The sequence below is a fragment of the Schistocerca nitens genome, chromosome 3 (assembly GCF_023898315.1).
Source record: "Schistocerca nitens isolate TAMUIC-IGC-003100 chromosome 3, iqSchNite1.1, whole genome shotgun sequence".
Taxonomy (NCBI): Eukaryota; Metazoa; Arthropoda; class Insecta; order Orthoptera; family Acrididae; genus Schistocerca; species Schistocerca nitens.
In genome coordinates, this window is record NC_064616.1 from 652,300,725 (window position 1) to 652,327,026 (window position 26,302).

General features: G+C 35.6%; 1 protein-coding gene across 7 annotated transcripts in view; it reads left to right on the top strand.

Annotated features, from left to right (window-relative positions):
• The window catches only part of LOC126248617 (cAMP-regulated phosphoprotein 21), a 1,051,584-nt gene that overhangs the window by 913,971 nt on the left and 111,311 nt on the right, over window positions 1-26,302 (top strand). For 6 of the 7 annotated variants that reach the window (XM_049949775.1, XM_049949781.1, XM_049949779.1 and 3 more), the window contains one exon: window positions 674-721. The exons of the other annotated variant lie outside the window; for it this stretch is intronic. In XM_049949775.1, coding sequence (XP_049805732.1) covers window positions 674-721 — 48 coding nt within the window. The remainder of the gene's footprint in view (window positions 1-673; window positions 722-26,302) is intronic. 7 annotated transcript variants of the gene reach the window in all.

The window sequence follows — 26,302 nt, forward strand, 5'->3', positions numbered from 1 at the left end:
GCAAATGAGACAATGCAGACTTTCTGAAATAGTGCAAAAATATTTTTGTGGTTTTTATGTATGTAATAGAGAATAACATTGAGAGATGGAGCTGGAAGTTGCCAATGAATTGTAGGCTTGTGACCAATATCTTACCATTAACTGAAATTAAGTAACTACAGCAAATCTCTGGTGGTTTTCTGTTTGTGATAAGAACGTATTATTCAATGCACAACAGTATTTTAGGATGGAGTATTACAGATTATGTAAACCTTTTAAATGGATCAGTATTTCACTAGCACTTAAAGAGAAACATCTGTAGAATGGATTACATTGCTTCTCTATCTATTTTTGGAACAGAAATAATTAATTCAAGATTTAACATAACTTACATCTTTGTTACAGTTCAGATTTAAGATCTCTTCTACAAAGTTCATGGTTACATTAATATCATCAACTCATGTAGAATATAACTTGGATTGTCAATTATTGTTTAACTTTTTCTAGTAATGCAGATTTTATGTACATGTAATACATTCTGTTACCAGTTAGTATATAATTTTAAATACTCTTACCTATATTTTCCTCTGTTGCTGTGTATTTATCAGATGTAAAAAAATTCTGTAATTAAGTGTAGTAGATCACATAATACCTCTGTGAAAACCATATACTCATGACCATGGCCCATTTCTAGGCCTGTCTGTGTATTCCAGTGGTAGAGTACTCGGAAATATTTAAAAAGGTATGGAATTATTTTATAGAAATTCATTATTTTTATTCATAATCTATTACATTGGCTGTTTAGAATTAATATTGTGTTCTACACTGTTTTCAAAACAAAATACAAAGAAATAAATACATAGCATATAAAACAGTAGTGCCACTATGTAAAATTTCAACATCCTAAATTGTGAATTATCATCAGTAAAGAAATCATAGTTTCAATTTGCTTCTCTTGAATAATTACAGGTATTTTCTCTCTACTCATGCCCACAGTAGAGCCATGGGATGCTCTACTAATAAATTACTGAATCACTGAACAAAAGAAAAACAATGTCTTTCAGCTGGAATACAATAGTGTTTCATTACGTATCCACATTTTTGTGGCTTGTATCTGAAAATTTGATCAGTTTCATTAATCTAAAATCCAAATGAGGAGAATAATTTGCAATTTCTCTTATTGTTAAGCATACAATACAAATAAAATACCATGTGTTGCTACTGCTAAGTAATTGGAAACCTGCACTTTCTATATGAAAAAGTTTGTTAGAAGTGTGGGAAGCTAAAATTTGAACATGAAAAAAGTTGTTCCTGTATCAAAATATGCACTATCTAATCAAAGGTATCCAGATACATGTAGATAATAACTGACCACTGGATGTCATAATAGGAAGACCACCAGTATAAAAGGAGGCAGAGAGAATTGTGTTGTCAGTAGAGAAGTAGAACAGTAGATTGGGTCAATCAAGAGAGCTCAGTGGTTTCGAATGTGGTCTAGTCATTGGATTTAAATAAGCAACAGAGCCATCAGGGACATTTCAAGCTTTCTAAAGCCACCCAAGCAGCTCCTCTAAAGTGACATATTTCTATAGTCAGTGTTAAGCAATGCTTGACACAGTGTAAAGAGTAATTCCACTGGACTGTGGATGGCTAGAAATGAGTGATCACACTATTCCCTGTGGCAATCTGATGGAAGGGTTTAGGTTTGGTTAATGCCTGGAGAATGTTACCTGCCATCATGTGTAGTGCCAACAATGAAGCATGGAGGAGGTGGTGTCATGGTATGGGGTGTTTTTCATGTTTAGGCTGTGGTGATTTTATAACACTTAAGAAAATGCTGAGTGCAGAGGGGTAGGGACATATTTTACAGCTTTATCAACTTGTACAGTAGATGTGAAGTTTGGAGAAAATTATTGTTTGTATCTGCATAAAAGCTATCTATTCATAAAGCAGTATGGTAATGCATTGAGGTAATGGTCTGTGGACAATGACATTTCTAAAGTGAACTGGTCTTCTCAGAGTCCCAACTTAAACCCAGTGGAATACCTTTTGGATGAGTTCGAATGTCATCTTCACCCCAGACCCCAGGCCCCAAAGTTACTACCTTCTCTAGTTTCAAAGAATGGGCAACCGTTCCTCCACAGACATTCAGATATCTCATTGAAAGTATCCCCAGCATTGTTAAAGCCATGATAAAGCCATCGGGTGGACACACTCTGTATTTATGTCCACTAATATATGTCTGGGTACTTTTGATCAGATTATTCAGTTAAGCGTGAGGTCCATGACAAGTTTGTGAGTCATTGTGTATGTGTAAAGAAGGTATGTGCATATGATCACATGGCTCCTTGACTTTCAAGAGAATGTTGGCTAAATGCTGGAAAATCTTCAGTGGCAGAAATTGAATAAAAAGACAACTAATTTCTACAAAAAATTTCATTTGAAATGTCCTGCAACTTGTTTTCAGGGTGTAATATGTGTATATGCTCAGAGTCATGAATTTATCTTGCCAGAAACTAAATAAAAAGACAACTAACTTCTCACAAAAACTTCATTTGAAAAGTCTTCAAACTTTTTATTATTGTGTAATATGTGTATATTCTTGGAATCATGAATTTATCTTCATAAGAGTTTGCACACATGCATACAAGCAGTCTTTTTTCTTACAGACATCTTTAAATAGTAAGTCATGCAAAGAATCCTCAAATCTCATATAATAAAAAGTATCCTTCACTGCACAGTTTAGAGTCATTTATTGAATGTGGTTGTTGCTGTACACATTCCAAAACACAGTACATGTAATAACTGTGTTGATCAGCTCTTCATATGGTAACTTGTATGCTAAATTTGCATCCATGTGTAGATTACTTTCCGTATACCTCGCTGTGTGAGAGCAGCCTTAAACAAGTTGTCCTTTTTCATATTTTCATATGATTGAGCATTTCACATAATCTAAAGTCATTTATTCCACTGAGTGATTATATGTAACTCTTAAGTGTGTCAGGATGTCTCAGTTCTGATCACAATTCAGTTTCTGCTTAAAGATTGTATTGACACCAGTTGAATAGTAACATCCATAAATAACAACTTTATAACTGTGTTCTAATGCTGAGTCTGCATAAAATGCACAACACTGTATATTTTAATCACTGATTTCTTTTGTGGTTAAAAATTGTTTGTGCTGTTTTTGTGGCCTCACAGTATGGTACTACACACTGTGTGATTAGGCATGAGAAATGAGTTTGAGTACAGGGTGCTATTATAGAGGTGTAGTTTCCTGAGAACAAGTATTTCTTTACTAATTTTACACATCATTCTGACCATGTGTTTATCTTAAGACAGCTTGAAATCAATTTTCATCCTAAGGAATTCAATAGCACACAAGTACTTTTCCATTAAGGTATTATGGATCCATGCAGTACAAAGCATCTGGTACACTCTTATCCAGTGATTGTTGCAAAGGGAGCTTGGGAATCATAAAATTTTATCTTTATCATTGGTTCACTTAGCTTCATATATTTAACATCTTTAACATTTCCAAAGTTATTCAAACATAAAGATTTTCAAAAAACAACTAACTGCATTTGGATTGCCCCATTGCACTATGGTATATGACATGTTATTAAGAAAAAGAATAACCTTTAGAATTCTATAATGTAAATATTATTTCATAATTTCAAAAAGGATTTCTGTAAATCCTTAAAAGTTATTTTGTTTACTAGTGTTCTGAATCATAACATTCTGCTGCACTGGCTATCATTGATGAGAATAAAGTATTCTTTTATTTCTTTTACTTATCACTACTTTGTGGTTTTAACTGTGTAGCCATTTCATGCAATGGCCCAAACTCCATACACAATACACATTGTGACATTCTTACAATGCAAGTTATAAAACAACTATCCATTGTTTTCTTGAAAGAATAAATCTGTCAAATTTACATACTAGACTTACAGATGAATTCTTTGCCATATAATATAATGGTAAAAATACTGTAACATTGGCCTAGTGTGCAATAAAATTATACACAAGTCATGTGGAATCACAGATGGTGGATATGGGACATGCTGTAAGGGAGAAAATCGTGTAATAAAATATTTTCCCACATTACCAGACATGTCGTCAAGTATTTCCTAACCAGCTGTAACACAGCATACCACTTAGAAGTGTAACAATGTACTGTGACATACAGTGGCCAAATGGTCAGAGATGAAACTGAGTGGCAAGATATTCTATGAAAGTGATATAATGCAATGTGTGAATGGCAGAAAAGGAAAGAGGGGAGAACTTTGATATAGCTGACAGCTTCATAATTACAAGTTATTACTGTGATAATTAAATGTGAGAACATTTTGTGACAGTTTTGTTTGTACAGTACACTATAACGAAATACAAGGTATGTCCATACAGAGCTTCCCATCTTTCCCCTCAGGAGCACCAGCAATGAAGGAACATCCAGATAAAATGGGGAACTATAATAACTAGATGTAACAACATTTTCTCAATGGTTTTTGCTTTACTCATTATGGTATATGGACAAGTCTATATGCAGTCTCCTATCTTCTTTCTTCAGAACAGCAGCCAATGAAAGAACTTCTGAAAAAAAGATAAAATATTGGAAGCTGATGCCCTTAAATGAATCAGGGACCTTATTATATGTACCTAATCATAGACTTAAAAATCAATATCAAATTATTGTTAAAAACCAGTGTATGATAAACTATGAGACAGTCTACCAACACAGTCTTCTGTCTACCTCCTGAACCCTCTGTCAGATGTTTTGCTCTTCTTAACAGGTTCGAGTGCTGTGTATCAAATTGATCACATGGCTTATTCGTTTGTTCTTTTATTAAACTTTATTGACTAAACACATGGCAAATATCTTTACTGAAAGACAAAAATGATATAAGTGCATAACAACAATAGAAATGTTAATCATTCATTTGTTTGATCATGACTCTTGGACTATGCTACAAATGAGGAGTTTTCCCATTGTCAGAGTAAAAAGTTTCTATGTACATCAAATGGAAAGGCTTTTGAAACCCTTTACAACATTATTTAGTCAGTTTTTTATTTAATGTGTAGGTATTATGCCTTCTCCTCTTGAAACCAGTTCCATTTTCTTTACTCCTGCTTCTGCTTTCTGCTTGTTCTTTACATTTTGCCCAGAAAATCCTATTTTTTAAGTGCCACTCAGGGTAATGTCTGGATTTACAAAAAATGTCTAGGGTTTGAGAATTTTATCCTGTTGATGATTTCTTTGATATTCCAGACCTATATGTCTAATGTTGTGTTTTTAAATATCTGTGATTCAGATGAGAAGGTGTGGCTACCAGTTCCACCACGTTTTATGTACTGTTTGTCTTTGTGTAACACAGCAGGACCAATCTGTTTATGTTGTATTTTGTGTAAAGTAACTCATCTACAAGTTTTCAGTATTTTATTTCTACTTGATTTTTGTCTCATCATTTATCAATGGGCAAAGGAGAGACAGAGAGAGTATTTAATGCTAACCTTCAACAGGAATAGGAATTTATTGTTGTGGGTTTTATAATATAATGAAAAGGAACAAACTCCTTCTGAAATAAGTCATGTTTAGCAAAAAAAATGAATAAATAAAGTTTAATGTTATGACTTTTAAGTAATTTGCAACATATGTCTGGGGTTGGGCCCAAACAGCTATGGTATTATGCCTTGGTTGGACCCAAAAAAATATATATATTGAACCTACGTATAACATTTAGCCTCTGCTGAAGATCCATATGAATTCCTGAAGTATCAAATTTCTTTGATCCAAATCTAATGCATGAGGCGGTTGATTCAGAAATAGTTTCCTTCTGACATATTTTTTCATTGTTGTCAAGATAAATTCCTCATGGATTCATTCCCCTCATACTGATCATTGCATAAAATATAATTATGGTTGAATGGTGCCCTTTTCTTGCAAAATTGCATGAAGCACTCAACCTTCAGTGCCATCATTGCAAGTCATATGAGTGACAAATCTAAGGCCCTGCATTTTGAATTTGAAATTTTTTATGTTCATTATGAGGCAACATTTTTCAATGCCATCTCCATCTTTTCCCAACAGATACTATAGGTACTGGCTGTTACTTACTTGTTACTTTTGGAAATGCCAACTAAACATAAGAAACTTTTGAATATTTTCAGTTGAATAACATCTGTTAGTTTTATGTTTATTTATGCTCAAATGAAGTTTTGTTGCTCTCATTTCACTTATTTATTTATGGATTTATAATTAACAAAACTGAATGAACTATGAGGCAATTGCAGTATTCCAAAGGCTTTCTCATTTATTTTCCCAATTCTATAGGTCCAGGTAACTTTTGAATAATATTGTGGGCCCTGAAACATACTCCCTATGATGATGAAACTTTATCCCATTTTGTCTTTTTCCTCCTTCCAATATAGTACAGTTCATTTTTCTCAAGTACTTCCTCTCTACATCTACATCTACATCCATACTCTGCAAGCCGCCTCACAGTGTGTGGCGGAGGGTACCTTAAGTACCTCTATCGGTTCTCCCTTCTATTCCAGTCTCGTATTGTTCGTGGAAAGAAGGATTGTCGGTATGCTTCTGTGTGGGCTCTAATCTCTCTGATTTTATCCTCTTGGTCTCTTCGCGAGATATACGTTGGAGGGAGCAATATACTGCTTGACTCTTCGGTGAAGGCATGTTCTCGAAACTTTAACAAAAGCCCGTGCCGAGCTACTGAGCGTCTCTCCTGCAGAGTCTTCCACTGGAGTTTATCTATCATCTCCGTAACGCTTTTGCGATTACTAAATGATCCTGTAGCGAAGTGCGCTGCTCTCCGTTGGGTCTTCTCTATCTCTTCTATCAACCCTATCTGGTACGGATCCCACACTGCTGAGCAGTATTCAAGCAGTGGGTGAACAAGTGTACTGTAACCTACTTCCTTTGTTTTTGGATTGCATTTCCTCCCCGCCATCACTGTCTTCTCCTTACTTTGTTTCAGAATATTCTGGCTGAACTTAAATTTTGTCATCACAGTTTGTATCCTCTTCATTTACAAAATTCTCTTGAACTTCATTACTGTTCTCTTAAAAATAACATGTTTTGTATTTCAGTGACATGCTTTGGGTGTAGGAGACTATAAGCCTTACTGTAGTATACCATGATCAATTAAAACCCAATTAATATATGAAAATTCCAATAAAACATCACAATAAGATGTAGTGTATCAATCTAATACTTGATATTCAGACAGCCTTAACAAAAATAAGTTAAATGCCTTTAACATTCCAAAGTAGCTCTCTAATACTTGAAAAGTTATGTTGATAATGAAGTGAATGTGCCATTGTAATAAAACAGGAGAGGCCACTGTCTCTAACTGAACAGTAAGCAGATATCCTGACAACATAGCAGTTACTCCAGTACAGACGTACCAACAACAAAAAGGGTCAGAGAAGGAAGCTAGTAGCAAGAATGTGTCATTGTTGTGAATTTTTGATGCATAATTGACAGAAAATTTTGGTGTATCAATTTGATCAGCCATTCCCAATGGAATGTTAACAAGAGAAGCAAAGAAATGATATATGGATATTCAATGAAAAGGAAAACAGGAAGAAGATAAAAATATAGGGGCCTGGACATGAACACCCAATTAGTTTCCCATAACACTCGTCTTTTGTGAAAAATTTATTTAATTTCATTGCAGAGCAGGCTCACCACATACACTCTTTTGCATTATATGACTTGAGGAACACTAGCTGTAACTCAAACATGCATATTTGATGGATTATATGATTATATGACCAAACAGTTAATGGTAATTTTGTGTTTTAACTATGTTTCATCTAGTACATAATTCTGACCACCATGTAAAAGTGGCCATACACATGAAACTGCACAGTAGTTGTGAATTCAGAATAAAAGTATATTTTAATTTTCCAATGACAGTCAGTTTGGCATGATACTAGCTATTATAATTTTGTGGGATCCATATTTGTTTAACACTTTTAGAACAAGGAATATTTCATTTTTATCTATTTTATGGACTATACTGCAGTATCTGTTGCTCAGACAGTTTCCATATTTATTTATTTAGTCACATTATTTAATCAGTGTTTATATTTCTGTAACATACAATGGACAGCAAACTAATGTTAAAATACATCTAAGCATTTTGACAGACACATTCTTATCATCTGGGTTTTGGTGTTTACATTTTAAGAATAATTTCAATATATTACTTAGGCAATGGGTAGTGAGGTATAAAGACTGTTAATCTAAATTTTAGGAAAATCCACACTAAACAATAGTGACTTGATTAAAACCTTACAGGAAACCTGTGAGGCATTAGAGTTCTTTTAAATTCAAGAAATATTTAATTTCAGTCCTTCATCATATAAAGTCTTATTCTAGCAGCTGAAGAAATCTCTTTACTGTTTATTTCATAACATCCATTGACAAGTCTGCCTCAAAAAATAGTAATATATCAAACACAGTTTATTTATTTATTTATTTATTTATTCTTTGCCCATGGACTCCAGCTGAAAATCTAGCTGAGAGTATTGGGTGTGTCATACAATAGCCTATTAATATTAAACTTGATTTCATTATATATAAATGAAACAAATAATTAAACAGAAATAGTCCATAATCATACAAAGGTTTTACATGTTTCACATTATATGTACACACAAATCCAAACAACATACAGAAATGATAATTTTAAAGGTACATTTCAGTAATGATGTATTTCAACACCATCTTAGTATTCACTCAAACTGTATATACATTTCTCTGTGAAATATAGTTTCAAATGATTTTTAAAACATTTTAGATATGTTTCTTTTTTAATGATTTTGGGGAGTTTATTAAAAAGCCTTTTGCCTGCTTCTTCTGGGGCAGTCATAGCCAGTTTTAGATTTCTGTTTATCATGTAGTAATTTTCATTTCCTCTTGTACCGTGTTTGTGTACATCTTTATTTAGGAGGTGTTTTACATTTGACCTTACTGCCATTATGCTTTGGTATATGTACAGTGAATATACTGTCATAATATTATAGTGTACAAAAGCTTGCCTACAGGTCTGTCTTGGTGGTATTTTTGCAATGCATCTCACTGCCCTTTTCTGAATTTGAATATTCTTTTTAGGTAGCCAGCTTGTGCATTTCCCCATATATGAACTGAATAAGACAAATGTGGGAAGACAAGTCCATAATACATTGATCTGAGGACTTTATTATCCACTGTCTTAGCTGTTTTATGCATGATGAAGATCTGTTTGTTTATCTTTTTACACAGTGCATCTATGTGCTCCCCCCATGCCAAATGTTTGTCTATTATAGTTCCTAGAAAATTTGTGCTGGTCACTTCTTTAATAGTCTTTCCATTTATATTAACATTTATATTATAATTTTCACTATGCTTGGTCTGAAATACTACATTCATTGTTTTAGACTGATTCATAAACAGATTGTTTTGTGTTAAATATTTATTTGCATTTTCAATAGTCAGGAGTGCTTCCTTCTCAAGCTCCTCTTTTGTGTCAGCTGTGCAAATGATTGTTGTGTCATCAGCATACATTATAAGTTTCTGACTTATATAGCTAGGGAAGTCATTTACGTAGAGTATAAATAGTATTGGCCCAAGCACAGACCCTTGCGGCACACCGTGTTTAACTGTTTGTAATTCTGATCTGTAGTTTGTTATATTTCCCCCACTAGTATGTCTGATTTCTGTGCATTGTTTCCTATTTGTAATGTAAGATTTAAGTATGTCATAGCATTTTCCTCTAATTCCATACTGATATAATTTCATCATTAATTTTGAGTGGTTCACACAATCAAATGCCTTTGATAGGTCCATAAAAATCCCACAAGTCTTTTGTTGCCTGTCAAGTAAATTAAGAATGTGCTCAATTATATCTGTTGATACTGTTTTTGTTGACTTCCCTTCTCTGAAACCATGTTGTGATGAATGCAGTATACTGTACTTAGTTATAAAACTTACAATTCTATTCTTTATTATCATTACATAGATTTTAACAAATGTTGAGATCAATGATATTGGCCTATAATTTCCTAATTCATCCCTGTTCCCTTTCTTAAATATTGGCTTCACTTTACTTACTTTCAGTGAATCTGGAAATATACCTTCTTCTATCGCAGCATTCAGCATGTGTGTCAATGGTTTTAATATACATTCCCTGCATTCCTTTATGAGATGTGATGTGACACCATCCAAGCCAGATGAATGTTTAATTTTAAGTTGTTTTATTAGGTTTGACACTTCTGCATCTGTTGTAGGTGTGAAAACCATAGTATGATTTGTATGTGGGGGGTTTAACAATTTACTTACTGCATTTGTTTTATTTTGACTTATTAATTCATCTGCTACAGTAATATAATGTCTGTTAAAAGTATTGGCTACTTCGAGAGGGTTTGCGTTGCTTTTTCCGCTCATCAGTGGGCAGATGTCCTCTGCCTGATTTCTTACTTTTCCTCTCTCTTCATTAATGAACGACCACAAACCTTTTGAGTAGTGAATCATTTGAAAGTGCATTTAAAAAGGCGTGCAAAATTTTTGTACGTTATTCCCTATTTCTGGGTATGTTACTATTTGAATCATGCACTATGCAGTTCAGTGATTTTTATGAGAAATATCCTTGAAACACATGAAATTCTTGAAAATATGTTGGATATTGCACTATTGAAAGAAATTACTGTTTGACAAGATTTGTATATTTCCCTTTAAACAATACCTTAATATTTTGGCCTCCTGTAAGAATTAATAGTTTCATTTCATGTGGCCAAACCACACATGTAATTGCATAAAAAAATAAAAATAAAGATAATGTGTCTGCCTTTAATTCCAGTGTATTTCTTAACTCATCAAAAAAATCGTGTATCCAAGGCTCATAGATCTTAGACATCACCAGTTCAAAACTTTCATGAAAGATGTGGGCTGCAAAGATTGATATGTTTATAGTCTTAGGTGTGTATTAGTGCTGCATCCTTTCTTAATACTTTTGCAGGAGATATTTTTGTTTCTTTATTATAGAAGCTTAGAATGTTCCTAACTAAATTGTCAAATATAAATTTGTGATCTTCTCTTCTTAAATTATATCACTCACCACATTTGTAATTTGAATGTGTCACCTTAAGTTAAAAATTTACTGTTCATTAATTTGTTTAACAAAAAGTTGCATTTGAATGGAAATGATCTGTGTGGGAAATGTGAATAAAGGTAAAAGACTGTTGTATTACCCAGAACTACCATAGATCACTTGTCTTGTGCTGCATAATTTCATCAGTGAATGGAATGTACTGGGTATAGCCAAAAGGTACAGCTAAACTTTCAAAACACATTACTCTCGGTGGTACATAGAAGAAGGAAGTACGTTATATAGACATGGCCCTGCAGATACTTTACCTATATCCAATACAGAATCATTTTGTGTTATTCTTCATTGTACATTAATAATAGGATACACACATGAACAGAAAATACCAGTATATTACATGAAATATATCCTTCTCAGCATTGATACAAGCATATCCAATCCTGAATACACTGATGTGTCTCTGGAGTAAATGTATGTAATTTCACAGCCTTCTAAATTAAGAGCATGAGAATTCTCTGTATCTTGTATCAATATTCAATACACAAGTTCTTCCAAATTCCCACATAAATAAAAATTTAATGGGTTTAGATCTGGAGAACATGGAGTACAGGGAATTGGTCCACTGCTTTCAATCCATTTGCCACAAATATATTGATAGGAACTGACACTGAAATGAGGATGGTCAGCATTATGCTTAAAGTATGTGTTCCATTGCACAGGTAATAACACATCTGCTAGTAAATCAGGTGGATGTTCTCCACAAACACATTATAAGTTTCTCCATTGATAATAGATGGAAGAAGATAAGGCATTGACAGTCACCAACAATCCTGATTCAAAAAATAATAGAAAATTATCATTAATCATATGCTTCAATAGTTTGTTTGGTGACTCACATTAGCCCATACATGCTGATTATGATCAATCACGTGCTTCTGCAGTTTGTGTGAATACTCACATCTGCCCATGCATGCGTGCATGCATCTTGTTGAAACTACAACTTACTTGTAAAGAGCACAGTTCCACTAATATAAGGCTTGATGTACTGTTGACTCAGACATCTCCAGAAATGTACCTGCACTGGAAAATTAGCTGCTTACTGTGCTGGCACATGCAACAATGCTGCAGGAAATGTAGCCTATCAGGAGAGACTTGCTGGACTAACATGTGGTTGTCATAATTTGTTCCATCTATTTATCTGACATGAAACTAGGTTCATTATCAGCTGGATCAAGACCAGTCTCCAGCTGTTACAGTGTTCTAATTCTTCAAGCTCATTCCCCAGATGGAAGTAGCGAGAGTAAACATCACATGCACCCTAAGAACTACATTTCCATCTACATACATACTCTGCAAGCCACATTATGGTGCCTAATGGAAGGTTCCTTGTACTGCCACTATTCATTTCCTTTCCTGCTCTACTCACAGACAGAGTGAGAGAAAACTGACTGTCTGTATGCCTCCATACAAGCCCTAATTTCTCTTATCTTATCTTTGCATTCCTTGTGCAAAATGAATGTTGGTGGCAGTAGAATCATTCACTAGTCAGCTTTCTCTAAATTTTTTCAACAGTATTACTCAGAAAGAACACTGCTTTTCCTCAAAGAATTCTCATTTTGGTTTGCAAAGCATCTCCATCATACGTGTGTGCTGATTGAATCGACAAATAACAAATCTAGCAGCCTGCCTCTGAATTACTTTGAAGTCTTCCTTTAATACAACCTGGTGAGGATCCCAAACACCTGATCAGTACTCAAGAATGGGTTGCACAACTGTTCTATATTCAATCTCCTTTACAGATGACCCACACTTCCCTAATAAACACTCAATAAGCTGAAGTCAACCATTCACCTGCTCTACTATAGATAAAATTTGGCCAAATCATCTTGCATCCCACTACAGTCACTAAGCAGCAGCATCATTTAAGTATATAGAGAATAAGAGTGGTCCTACCACAGTTCCCTAGGGTATTTCTTCTGATACTCATGTCTCTGATGAACTCTCACCATTGAGGACAACATACTGGATTTTATTACTTAAGGAGCCTTCAGGACACTCACAAGCTTGAAACTTGTTCCATATGCTCATACCTTTGTTAACAATCTGCAGTGTGGCACTATGTCACACACTTTCCAGAAGTCTATAAACATGGAATCTGCCTATTGCATAGTTCACAGATTACCATAAGAGAAAATGAAAGGTGATTGATACTTTCTAACTATATGCTGTTTAATGGACGAAATTTTCTGTCTTAAGGAAATTTATTATATCCAGACTGAAAATATGACCAATATAACTCAGCATCAAATTGATTTTAAGGATATTGGTCTGTAATTTTGAGGGTCCATTCTGTTATCCTTTTTATGTACAGGGGTCATCTGTACTTTCTTCCAGTCACTTGTGCTGAGTGAGAGATTTATGACAAATCAAAGCTAAGGAAAGGGCTAGTACTCTCTGTAAAACCAAACTGGGATTCCATCCAGACCTGGTGACTCATTTGTTTTCAACTCTCTATGCAAGCGATGCCTAATAATATTTCCTTCATACGAAAGTCTGTGTGACTGTCCAGTGATGGTATGTTTGTATGATTCTGCTGTGTGAATGATATCTTAAACATGAGATTTAAAACTGTGGATTTCCTTTTGCTGTCTTCTATTGTCACACTAGACCAGTGGCTGATTGGATAGAAGCCTTTGACCCGCTTAAAAATTGTACATAGGACCAGAATTTTCTTGGTTTTTCAGCAAGACCTTTTGCTAAGGTATGATGGTGGAAGTCATCATATGCTTTTCTCACTGACGTTTTTACAGACACACAAATCTCTGCCAACTTTTGCCTGACATCATCTGGGGATTCTTTCTTGAACTGAGACTGCAATCAATCTCTGCTTCCTCAGCATTTTCTGAATTTTGTTACTAACCATGCTGGATTTTTTCCATCCTTAATCCACTTACTCAGCACATACTTCTCCAGGACAGAATTTACAAAATGTATAAACTTTCCCCATAATTCCTCTCTATCCATCATACTAGAAGTAAATGATGTCCCTTCACTGTCCAGGCCTTCTTGATGGATGTACTAATTTTCTTAGCATGGTCACTATGATGGCATCATGCTCTCTATACTGACACAGTTGATAAGGTCAGGCTTGGAGGAGGAGGATATTAGTGTTTAACGTCCCGTCAACAACGAGGTCATTAGAGACGTAGCGCAAGCTCGGGTGATGGAAGGATGGGGAAGGAAATCGGCAGTGCCCTTTCAAAGGAACCATCCCGGCATTTGCCTGAAGCGATTTAGGGAAATCATGGAGAACCTAAATCAGGATGGCCAGAGACGGGATTGAACTGTCGTCCTCCCAAATGCGATTAAGGTCAGGCTTGTCTGTAACTACAAGGTCTAAAATATTTCCATTAAATGTGGGCTCTCAAGCTAACTGCTCAAGAAAGTGGTTGGAAAACATGTTTCAAACTACTTCACAAGTCGGTCTGTCTGTGCCACATGCAGTATATCCATAGATGTCTCAGTCTATACTCAGTAGGTTAAAGTCACCTGCAGCTAATATTGCTTGCTCTGAGTGCTTACACACTTCTGAGCATAGACTTTCTTTGAATGATTCCAAAACTATCAAGACAGAACTGGATGGCTGGTAAAAACTTCCAATAATTAACCTCTGTTTGTTGAAACCTGATACAAGCACCCAGATAACTTCACAGCCAGACTCAGTTTTGACCTTGACAGATTGATTTTTGTCAATGACTATGAACACTCCCCTTCCTATGGCTCCTGATCTCTCCATTCTATATACATTCCATGCCTTGCTAAACATTTCAGAACTTTCTTCTTTGGGTAATTTGAGTGCAACAACTTTCATGGAGGTCAGTAAATTCAGGGACATTGTTACAAACACTTCAAAAATTTACTGTGAAAATTTTGACTTTTTACACAGTCTGATCTCACTCTTGGCATATCTACCCATGAGTGTTCACCATAAAAGGTCTAACTGTTGCCCTGCCTAAAACCACCATGTGAACTTCACAAGTAGGAGAGTGCTCCTGGCCAAAGGAACTCGATCAGCTCTGGGAACAATGCTGCAGATTGTGAGAGCTGGTTGCACCCTGCCTGTGTGGACATCAGTCTTCACTACCTATGCCAGCCACCCATACAAACTTAGAATGACCTGAGAACCCAAGGAACAGGTGTTATTGATGCCAATGCGAGCCACAAGATGCAGACAACTACATTCTGCATGCTTGGTAGTTGGAGGCAAGGCTTCCTCCACATCTCAGATGAGAGGGTGAGACATGTTAACTGCCATGAAGCCAATGCATGAACAGTCTGTATGCATCTGAGTGTTCATGCAGCACAGTGTTTGATGAATTTTGTTGTGGAACTGATTAGTGCAACACTTTGTGTGGTACAGCAAAATGTCTGCAAGAAATCTTTTGAGTGTTTCAAATTGTGGGGGAGCAGGTGGATGACTTGAAGCTGGTCAAAGTGTCACTATCCTGGCCATAATGATGGGTGTGGCCACAACTGTCATCTTGCAAATAAAAAGGCTGCTAAAGTTGGAAAAGCTATGCAAAAGCATGCTAGTGGTCATAGGTACACCACAAGAGGATCAATACATAGACCTATTGGTGAAAAGAAACAGATATTTCAGTCCTAGACAGATCCCTACAGACATTATAACATGCTTGGAAGGCTGTTAAATACATCCCACTCCAACCATGCCAACACTGAGAAAGAGCTCATTCTTGGAGGGAGCATGTTGGTTGAGATCAGCAACAGTGGTCCAGAGCTATGTTCTCTATATTGTATCGAGTGGTTCTGTCCACCAGTTAGAGTGAAGAGTGCCAGGAGCATTTTACACATCACAGGATGTTCATGAATGTTAAAGGTATGGCCTAGGCCTTATGCTGTGGGCAGGCATTATGCAGAATGTCCCAACACAGCTGCATATTTTTGGGCAAGGTACACAGCAGTATTGCCGGGAGATTATTTTGGTTTATGTCTGTCTGTTTAGCAGTGTAGTATGTCCCAACTTTCTGTTTATGGATGACACTCCCCCTCCCCCCCTCCCCCCACCCCACACACACGCACATGCGCACAGGACCACTGAGGTCTTGGAAACACTGAGAACTGAAGATAGAATGTATGAAATGACCTGCATACCCCAAGTCTTAAACCCTACGGAGCATGCCTGGGATGCACTTGGCAGACAGGTTTCTCAGTGAACACCATCTCCCCAAACTGTGCAAGAACTGAAAACTGCCTTGAGAAAGAAGTAGGAAAATATGCTCCAAGGACTCCTCAAAAGTTTGGTAGCCAGCATGAATAACAGATGCAAAATATCCATAGTGCCTGAGGAAGGCATGTTGGGACTTTGACTTGTGCAAAATGTGAACATTATTCATGTCTGCTATCCTGCATTTCACATACAGTGAGATCTGTACCAGTTTTTCTTATAAATATACCACATCACCTTTATTACATAATTGTTGTGTTTCATGATAACCATCATAGGCTGTGGTTATTCCTGTCTATCAATGTCTCTGTACCTTAGCAAATGTCAAGCAATATACCTGCATATCCAGCATAGGAAGAATGCATCTATGAGGACTGTGATTAACTTAATCTAGTCTTTGTACTCCCTAGAGGAATTATACGTAGGCTACTGTAATATATTCCTAAATTCCTTGCTTAATCATGGTCCTTGGAACTTCACTAGTAGGCTTTTGTGGGATAGTCGGCATCTCTTTTCATGTTTCTGCCAATTCAAGTTTTTCAGTATTGTTGTGTCACTTTCCCATGGGTTAAATATGTGTCACCATTGGTGTTACCTTTCATTGTATACTTTCAATATCCACTGTTATTCATATTTACTATGACACTCATATACTTGAACAGTATACCAGAATAGGTCATAGAAGTCTTTTGTAAGCAGTCATCTTTGTTCAGTAACCTACTAATGAACTGAAGAAGCCTGACACCTGCATTACCTATGAGTGAACCTATGAGACCACTCCATTTCGCATCATTTCTGTGTTTTGTGGACTGTAAAATTTTACATTTCAGAATATTTAAAGCGAGTTGACATTCTATGCACCACTTTTAAATTTTAGTAAGACCCTTTGGAATATATGTGCACCTTATTATGAATAGCACCCCATTACAGAAATCTGCTTCATCTGCAAAATTTTCCAGGTTTCAATTAACAATATCTGGCAGGTCATTACTATACAGCTTGAATGACAAAGGTCCCAGCACACTTTTCTCAGGCATACTTGAAGTTATTTCTACATATATTGGTGACTCTTCATCCAAGATAATATGCTGCCTTTCTGTACCAAAAGATCCACAATTCCATCACAAATTTTGTTTGGTACCATTATGAACATACTTCAGTTAACAAGCATTTGTGAGGTATTCAGTTAAATGGTTTTTGGAACTCAAGAAATGCTGCATTTACCTAACTGCCTTGTCCCATCACTTTCAGAATGTTATGAGAGGAAAGTGCAAGTTTGGTTCTTTATGACCAATTTTTCTGGAATCCATCTTGGATGGGAAGGAGGAGCTCAAAATATATTTTAAGACTGTGCAACATGTGATTGTCACTGACATTGGATGGTAGTTTAGGGGATGACTTTCATTACTTTTCTGCTAGATGGTTATGAACTGTGCTTTCTCCCAGCTACTTATCACACTGCTTCATTTGAGGGATCTAAAATATATTATGTTTAAGAGAAAGGCTTACTCTGCTGCAAACTCTGTATAGAATGTGGCAGGGATTCTTTTGTGTCAAGGGCCCTTGTCCAATTTTAGAGACCTTTCATTGTTGCTCAGTGTCACTGATATCACTCCTATTTGCTACAGTGTGAGAATTAATCTAGGACAGTTCTTTCAGACTCTCTTTAGCTATGGAACATCTGAAATGCAAGTTCAGCAAAACTGTTTTGTATTACTATCCCCAATTTCAGTTCATGGAGCGTATGTACATGTGCATCTCAATACTAGCTTCAGTGCAACTTGAGGCCTTTACATAAGGCCAAAATATCATTGGGTTTTGTGAGAGGAGTTTCAATAAATTCTGCTAAGGTAGTCACTGAAGACTTTACACATTGCCAGTCTGACAACCAAACATGTTTAATTTACCATCTCTCCATCTATTGCACTGTGCTCTGTTATGCACCTATAGTGCAGAAGCTACTGGTTTGTTATAGGTTTCTTTACAGTATGCCTGTACCAAAGAAGAGACCCATCGTCATGAAATTTTCTGTTAGTAAGATAGCTATCCAGTACTCAGTAATTATTTTTCTAAACTTGAGCCACAATTCCTCCATATTTATGTTCCTGGCTATAGCTAAATATGTCACATTACTCCTTGAGATATGACACTACTGTCTCTTTATCTAGTTTAGTAAAACTACAGCTTTTTACTAGTAATAGTTACTCTGTGTACTTCAGTTACTGTTACAACTGCCTCACTCACAGAGGTCAGGTGTATTTGTTATCATTAGATTTAATGTAGGAGTATTTCTGTCAGCTGTGGGCTTCAGAACTATTTGTCCTGAGTAGTTTTCAGAGAAAGTATTTAATATTGTTTCACATTCTTCTCAAATCCTCCAGATACCAAATTGTAATTATTTAAATCAAATATTGATTAACTAAAGTCTCCTCCAACAATGACAGCATTATTGCAGAACATCTGCATTAGCAAACTATCAGGTTCTCTAAATTTTTCTGTTACATCTGGAGATGAATTGCATTTGAATTTTATTTGATACTGTAGGATTACATTGTGTACAATGAATGTACATGTAATGTAGAACATGTCAAAAATAGAAAACATTCATTATCACATACTGTCTACCATTTTTTATTTGATTCTAACATAATTAATTATAAGTAACAATATATACAAATTTACTGTGATAAATACTCTTCAACACTGTAAAATGAGGCAAATGGTCAATAAAATGACCCAGTTACAAGTTAATGTCTCAAAAATTTCTGTTTCCATTTAAGTAAATCTGAATTTCTTGTCCATGGCAATGAATACACCACCTCCATTACCCATTAACTTTTCTTTTTGGCATATACCTGCATCTATACAAAAAATCTCATTGCTATGAAAGTTGAGTTTTAGTTGGTTTTTCTTAGTTAGTTTTATGCTCCACTGCCTTTTAAGAGTGCTTCCAACTCAGATACTTCAATCTGAATGCTAAGCTGTTGATCACTATACTGTGAAGTCTTAAAACAACACCAAAAAACTGGTGTACACTCCAGACAATAAGCTACCTAAGAAGCAGCTTCTGGTATCTAGTGCACCACTGATTCATTTGTAGGGAGTTTGCATTTCTCAGTTCCATCACACAAGTTTATGAAGTCATAGCATAGTTCATCAAAGAAACTTTGAAGTCTCTTGTTCAAGCATTCCACTTCACTCGCATCCAGGGAGCTATGATCAGTTCTTGAAACAATGGTGCAGATTGTAAGCTCTGTTGGAATTTGATGAGCAAGGTTAGTTTTCCCCACATTTTCTGCTAGTCATTGGAATGATTCAGTTATTATCTCAGAGCCCAGACAACACACATCATGTGTTCCATTGTGAACTACAATCTATTGCTTGTTGCACCCTAATTCCTAAGTGGCTGCCAGAATAAGTGCTCTGTTGAACACCTTCATTCTGTAAACATCTCCTGATACAAACATTGAATAGTACAGCCATTATCATACCCTAACACATACATCAAAAATACATATGTTGACTTTACAATAATTTTGTATGCTTCTGTTCCACTGTACAAGAACCCAAGTCTGTGACGAATACAAGTAAAGAGACAAGTGCCTGCCAAGTCCACAATGATTACAGTTGACAGTACATCTAAGTAGAACAGTGAATTGATTTTCCTGTCTACATGTCAATGATTTGAGTTCCATATCAGTGTTGTCTGCAGTAAAATAGAAAGCAAGACTTTGGGTGTGACCCTAAAAATATTAACTAGTCATACCAAAATAGCACTGTGAACACTTTATGTAAAAAGAAGTGTCGTGTCTTCTACCTTGCACCTGTCATTAGCACACTGGACTTGAATTAAGGAGGATTACCATTCAGATACACATCCAGCCACACAGATTTAAGTTTTCTATCATTTCCTAAATTGAGGAGTGTTTTTACAAAAGTTGATAAAGCAAAAAAAAAGTAAATTTTTGAGGAAATACATTTGTTTTAAGTTTCATACCAAAATACTCATTATATGAATGAGATAATTTAAGATTTACACTGCTTTTGTAGACAAAATTCTGACTGAGTGTTGATGTTTAAGAAAAATTCATTTTTTATATCAGAGTAGCGGGACAAAATTTACAAGTTCTTTCAAAATTCAACAACTGCAAAGATGGAAGTTAAAAAGTTTTGTTAATGTACACATTCAGAGTGATTTATTCTGTTTATTTTTTATCTTTAGTTACAAAGAAAGCTAGTTCATTGATCATTTTGCACAGAAATACAATAATGTACTACAGTATAACACATTAGCATCATGCTTTTACATAAATATTTGATAAGCAGAAGTGCAAAATAGCAATAATTGTTATTGAAATACAACACAAAATACTGGCTGAAACCATATTTAACCGAAAATTTATTGACTACCCAGGTAGAGTATCTTGATTGTGTCTGTAATGTTGAAATTGGGCCATTTGCATATATCCTTATGACAAATGTCTAAATTTCAGTTTAGCCCAGCACATACTTTTAATTCATCTAGGAAGCCTTGCATTGTTGAGAACACATAACATCAAAGTGAAACTTTCTGTTAATATCTTTTGTTAAGGTCACCAGACAATGTTGCATTCATAATTTGCATGCTTTTGCTCTTTCATATTTTGTAAAATTAGATTGTGGGACAGTGTAACTAAGTTCAACAAAATGTCAGCTCACAAAAATTGGAGGAAGGATTTTGTGTATATTTGATAATCAAATGTCTGGTACTGACTACATCAAGAACTTAGAAATTAATTCACTTATGTATCAATCAGTCCATCATCATTATTGTGCTGTTTATGTGCAAATAATTAATCATAGCCAAATAAATAATTATACATGTGACTACAATACAATGCAAAAAACCATAATTCCTGTATTGGGTCTGTATTCTTGATGTGTTACAGAATAATGCCCTTTTCATAATATAAATGTATTTAGTACGTTCACAGTGAGCAGAGGACAGGATACTAAGAATCTTCAGAAATTCAAAAGTTCACTAAATTCAGATTGTGTAAATAGTCCTCCCATTGATTATTTGAGTATTAGAATTCTAGATTTACTACTCTCTCTTAGATTTCCAGGAAATAATTGTTTTGGGTTAATAATCATAATAATTGTTATTTTCAAACAGTTATCAGAACATCCATAAAATTTAAAAGTTTGTATTAATAGATGAACAATATTATTCAATGGTACAGTTGTAAAATCAGCAGAAGTTTTCAGAATACTACCTGTTTTTGCCACTTGTGTGAGATATTCATCTGCAGCCTTCTTCTGTGTAAGTAAACAGTGGAAAGTACCATGACAGTTAATATAAATTGTGTTAATTTAATAACAGCCACTAATACAGTCTTTAGAAGCAGTTCACCATAGCTCCATGTTTGTGAGAATCTATAGTAATGGCTAGCACATGTCTGAAGTTCTCCCTCTAAGGGAACCACAGAATACTCATGCAGCCTGATTTAAATTATTCCATCTGTTGAATGTAATGTTTGTGATGTTTGCATGACATTATGTATCCATTTCTGTGATTGGTTGATAGAAGCAAACTGAACTGACACCATTTATGTTTTTGCAAACTAAAGTGCTGAATTTGATTGTTTTCTTATTTACACTTGCAGATAACAAAAAAAGTATGAAGTTTAATCGATATACCAAATTAAAGTTCTCTACAAACTGTGTCATTTCCTGTATGATTTGTTTTGTAAAAGTTTCAGGAAATGTTATGTTCATAGTTAAAATTGTTGGAATATGATTCGTTGGAAATATGGTATTTCAGTTTGATGTCACATCAGGGTTTACTATGTGGGGAATGAACTGTAATGAGCCTCAGCCTTGAGGGAGAAAAAGTCACAATTCAATTTCAACACACCATAACTATCAGTTACAAACAGTAAACTGCAATTCTCAGATGTATAACAGTTTTATAAGTGAAAATGCAAAAGGCTGTGATATTTTCTAAAACTTCAGATTTCACATAAATTGGAAAAAACACTGACTTCATATTATTTATTGTAATTCTACTATGTGATTATCAAGGTTTCCCCATTTTCCACTGACATATTGGGAATGGGCAAAGCAGTTGCTTGTATGTCTCTAAGTGAGAATATTTTACATGTGTGATGTGGAAGAAAATAAAAAAAGTTAATACATTCATTATGAGAAATTTTCTAAGTAAGCTTCTTCAAAATATTAGCTTTATTTCTGCTATGTGAGATTTTTCATAGACAAATTGCAGTTTCCTAATAGAGTTTTACAAATCACCTAAAACTGATAAAATTCTTTGCGTAAAACCAAGTATGTGCAGTCACTGATAAAATACAGTTTGCTAGCAAAGTAACATTCCCAAGTGTCAATAAACGATCTTGATGAAACTTGTCAGGTATGTAGAAGGTGCAAAATAGTGCAATATGCATTTTTTTGTTTTTGTCCAATTTCACTTTTAAGCGGTAAAACACACCATGAAAGGTAATTTAGCCTTTCAGGTTTAGAGGGAATATCTTTGAAGTGATGATACATAAAAAATGTTTTTCTATAAAAATTGATACTGGTATGTAATAAATGTTCTTGAAAACTGTTCAGTCAACTTTTATAATAATTTGAAAATTTGCAAAATTCCCCACCATTGTTAATTAATTTTCAAAAGTGAAAACCTTTGTTACAACACAAATTAAAGAAGATTTTAAGGCCCATACATCCTTGTGTAGTGAAGCTGGTTTCTTAAATACTATTTCTGGAAAATAAGCTGTACACAATGTGCTATCCGAGAGTTTTCAACAAACCTCATTAAAATATGCAAACATCCATTACTATTCTAATCATTTATTTTACTTATATTTGTTTTATGTTTTAAAATGTTGTTTTACATTTTACATATATGGCTTTTTTGTTTCTTACTTTACTGTTTATATACATGTATTTTGCTAATTGAAAATAGGTAGTAACTCATTATTATAATATATGTTTCAACAAGTTTCCTACTTGCCATCTTTGGATGCAGATGACAAGTAGGAAACTTGCTGAAATGTTGCTGCAGAGCAATGACTTGAGTCACCTATTAACATGAGAAGACTTCATCATCAATTACAATATTGACTATCTGTAAAGAAATAACATAAGGTTTTTTTTTACGCCATGCACATAAAATGAATGAAATTTCTTCACATAATGTATATGACATGGAAGGCAATGTAAAACAAAATTCAGCAGGCTTTCAAGTCATCATGGGTGATCTGAATATCCTGAGATGTATCAGGCTGTTTTCAGTACATTGGTAAGCCTTGGTGAAGAGAAATGGTTATGTACTAACAGCTGCACTTGATTATATTGTTTCTCAAGTGTAGATTGACATTATAATCATTCAACAGAAATAGATCTGAAAGTCATCTCACAAAGTTCTTCCAACATCATAACCTGTATATATCCCACGTCTGTGCCTGTGTCTTTGAGCCCTTTGAGATCACCAGATGAACAAGTTTCTTGTCCCTAGATATGATGCTCTAAATGGTTCTTTCACATTGACCACTGCAAGAACCTAACAATTATACAGATATTTCTCCCTCACTGGGAAAGAAAACATCTTTCAAATAGCTTTTGACATGGCCAGACATTTTTTTATCAGATTTCAAAGCTGTCACAAGGACATTTGGGGCTTCCAAAAGAGATTCTCTAATTCTTGCTCAAAGCTCACCACTAGTTTCATTTAAAACTATGAGAAGGTGGGTGGCCAATGTGAAAAAAACTGTTTTCAGTTTCGTACCTGAGAACAAGAAACGTTTAATGATCCCTAAGCACTTGACAGCACAGGTACAGCTGTGTAATGTATACAGCTGTGGCGTAGAGTGCCATAAATATCGATATTTGTTCTGTGCGCAAGTGTGCTATCTTTGAGGAGAGGGCTTTGGAGCAGGATGTTGGACGCTAACGGCAGTGAGCCTTTGGACTTGTATCTGTGTAGAAGCTAAGTGTGAATAAATCCGTATATGAGAGAATTCTAGTTGTAGACTCTGTAACCACGGTCTCACTCAACCGAGTGAAACCAGCTTTCATTGAGCCTCAGGTGAATCTCCCTGATTCTGCCCCAATTTCTCCCATTCCTGCTTCGAGCGGCCATCCATCTTCCCACACCAAGCATTTGGGTATTGATTCTCCACAGCGTGCTTCTCTGCCGAGCGCTGCTCCTTCTCCGTGTTCATCTACTTCGAGTGGCCAATCTTTTCAGGGCTTCACTCCTCACAGCCCTCGCAGTCGAACTGCCAACCGCTCGGATTCTACCATTGTGTTACCATATTCGTGTGACAGCTCTTTGTCATGCTGTTCAATCCACGCTGGCTCCTCGTTGCCTTCGGTCACGCTCCCTCGTCTGTCAGCTGATCGCCCTAGGTTGTCTCCTGCACAGTCCGGTGCACCTGCCACCCCCCTCTTAGCAGATGCTTCCCCCTGCCATGGCTTTCCCACATCTCCCTGACTCCCTACCATTGCTCGTACAGGTGCCATCCAAGAATTCACAACACATGTGCACCCTGATGACACACATAAATTATCTGTTGTCGTAGATGGCGATACGGTGTGTGTGGTACTCGCGTGTGACAATACTGAGGGAGGAAGTGCAGAATCTCGTGTGGTGCGCCACTTTAAATTGAGCAGAAGTGCTGCGTGTGGCAATTTGTGTGCCTTTGTTAGGCCTTCTGGCAAGGTGATTCTCCGCCTGCCAGCTGACGAAGTGCTACACCTCCACTCCAGGACGGGACGTCGTCTTCAGCCGCCGGCGTCGCTTGCTGACTTCACTGTAGACATACCGGGTTTCACCCCCCGGTCTCCTACCAGTCGACCGCTTCCGCCTGACACAGAAGAACTGTGCGTTACCTTCCTAACTTCTCACCCCCCCCCCCCCCCATTCACAGGGACGTACTCCATACTGTGCGGGGGGGGGGGGGGGGGGGGGGCTATGTGGCGTAGAGCGCCATAAATATCGATATTTGTTCTGTGCGCAAGTGTGCTATCTTTGAGGAGAGGGCTTTGGGCAGGATGTTGGACGCTAACGGCAATGAGCCTCCAGACTTGTATCTGTGTAGACGCTAAGTGTGAATAAATCCATATATGAGAGAATTCTAGTTGTTTACCTACAACTATACCATATTCCCTCACAGCTTTCAAAGTTGGAAAAACTTTGTGAGAAAGTTTCCAAATCTACTCCTGTTAAATGATTATGATGTCATTCTCCATGCAAGAAACAATACAATCAAGCTGCAGTCACTAACACATAATCAATTCTCTTCACCAAGGCTTACAAATGTAATGAAATATGCCTGATACAAATCAAGACATTTAGAGGATCATCTGTGACAATTTGAAATTCTGTTGAGTTTTGTTCTGTATTGTCTTCTTTGTTGTGTATATTATGAGATGAAATTTTGTTATTTTATGTGTATGGTGTAAAAAAGTGAGGTTTTATGCATTTCCTTACAGGTTATCAATATTGTAAGTATTTTATGTCATAATAATGAGTTACTTTTTATTTTCAATAAGCAAAATATGTGTATGTAAACAGTAAAGTAAGAAACAACAAAAAGCCATCCATGTACGTAAAATGTGAAACAACAGTTTAAAACATAAAACAAATAAAAATAAAATAAATGATTAGAATAGTAATGAATGTTTACATATTTTAATTAGGTATACTGAAAATACTTGGAAGTACATTGCGTACAGCTTATTTTCCAAGAATGGTATTTCAGAAATCAGCTTTATTACATAGAAATGTTTGTGTCTTGAAAATATCTTTAATTGTGTTGTGATAAAAGTTTTCATTTTTCACATTTTATTAATGTGAAATTATTTTTAGAAATTTAAATGAATGGAATGATAACGTTCTGTCACACCGGCGGCCACTGCATAGATTAAAGTATCTTTTCATTTCATCATTAGCTCAAAGTTTTGG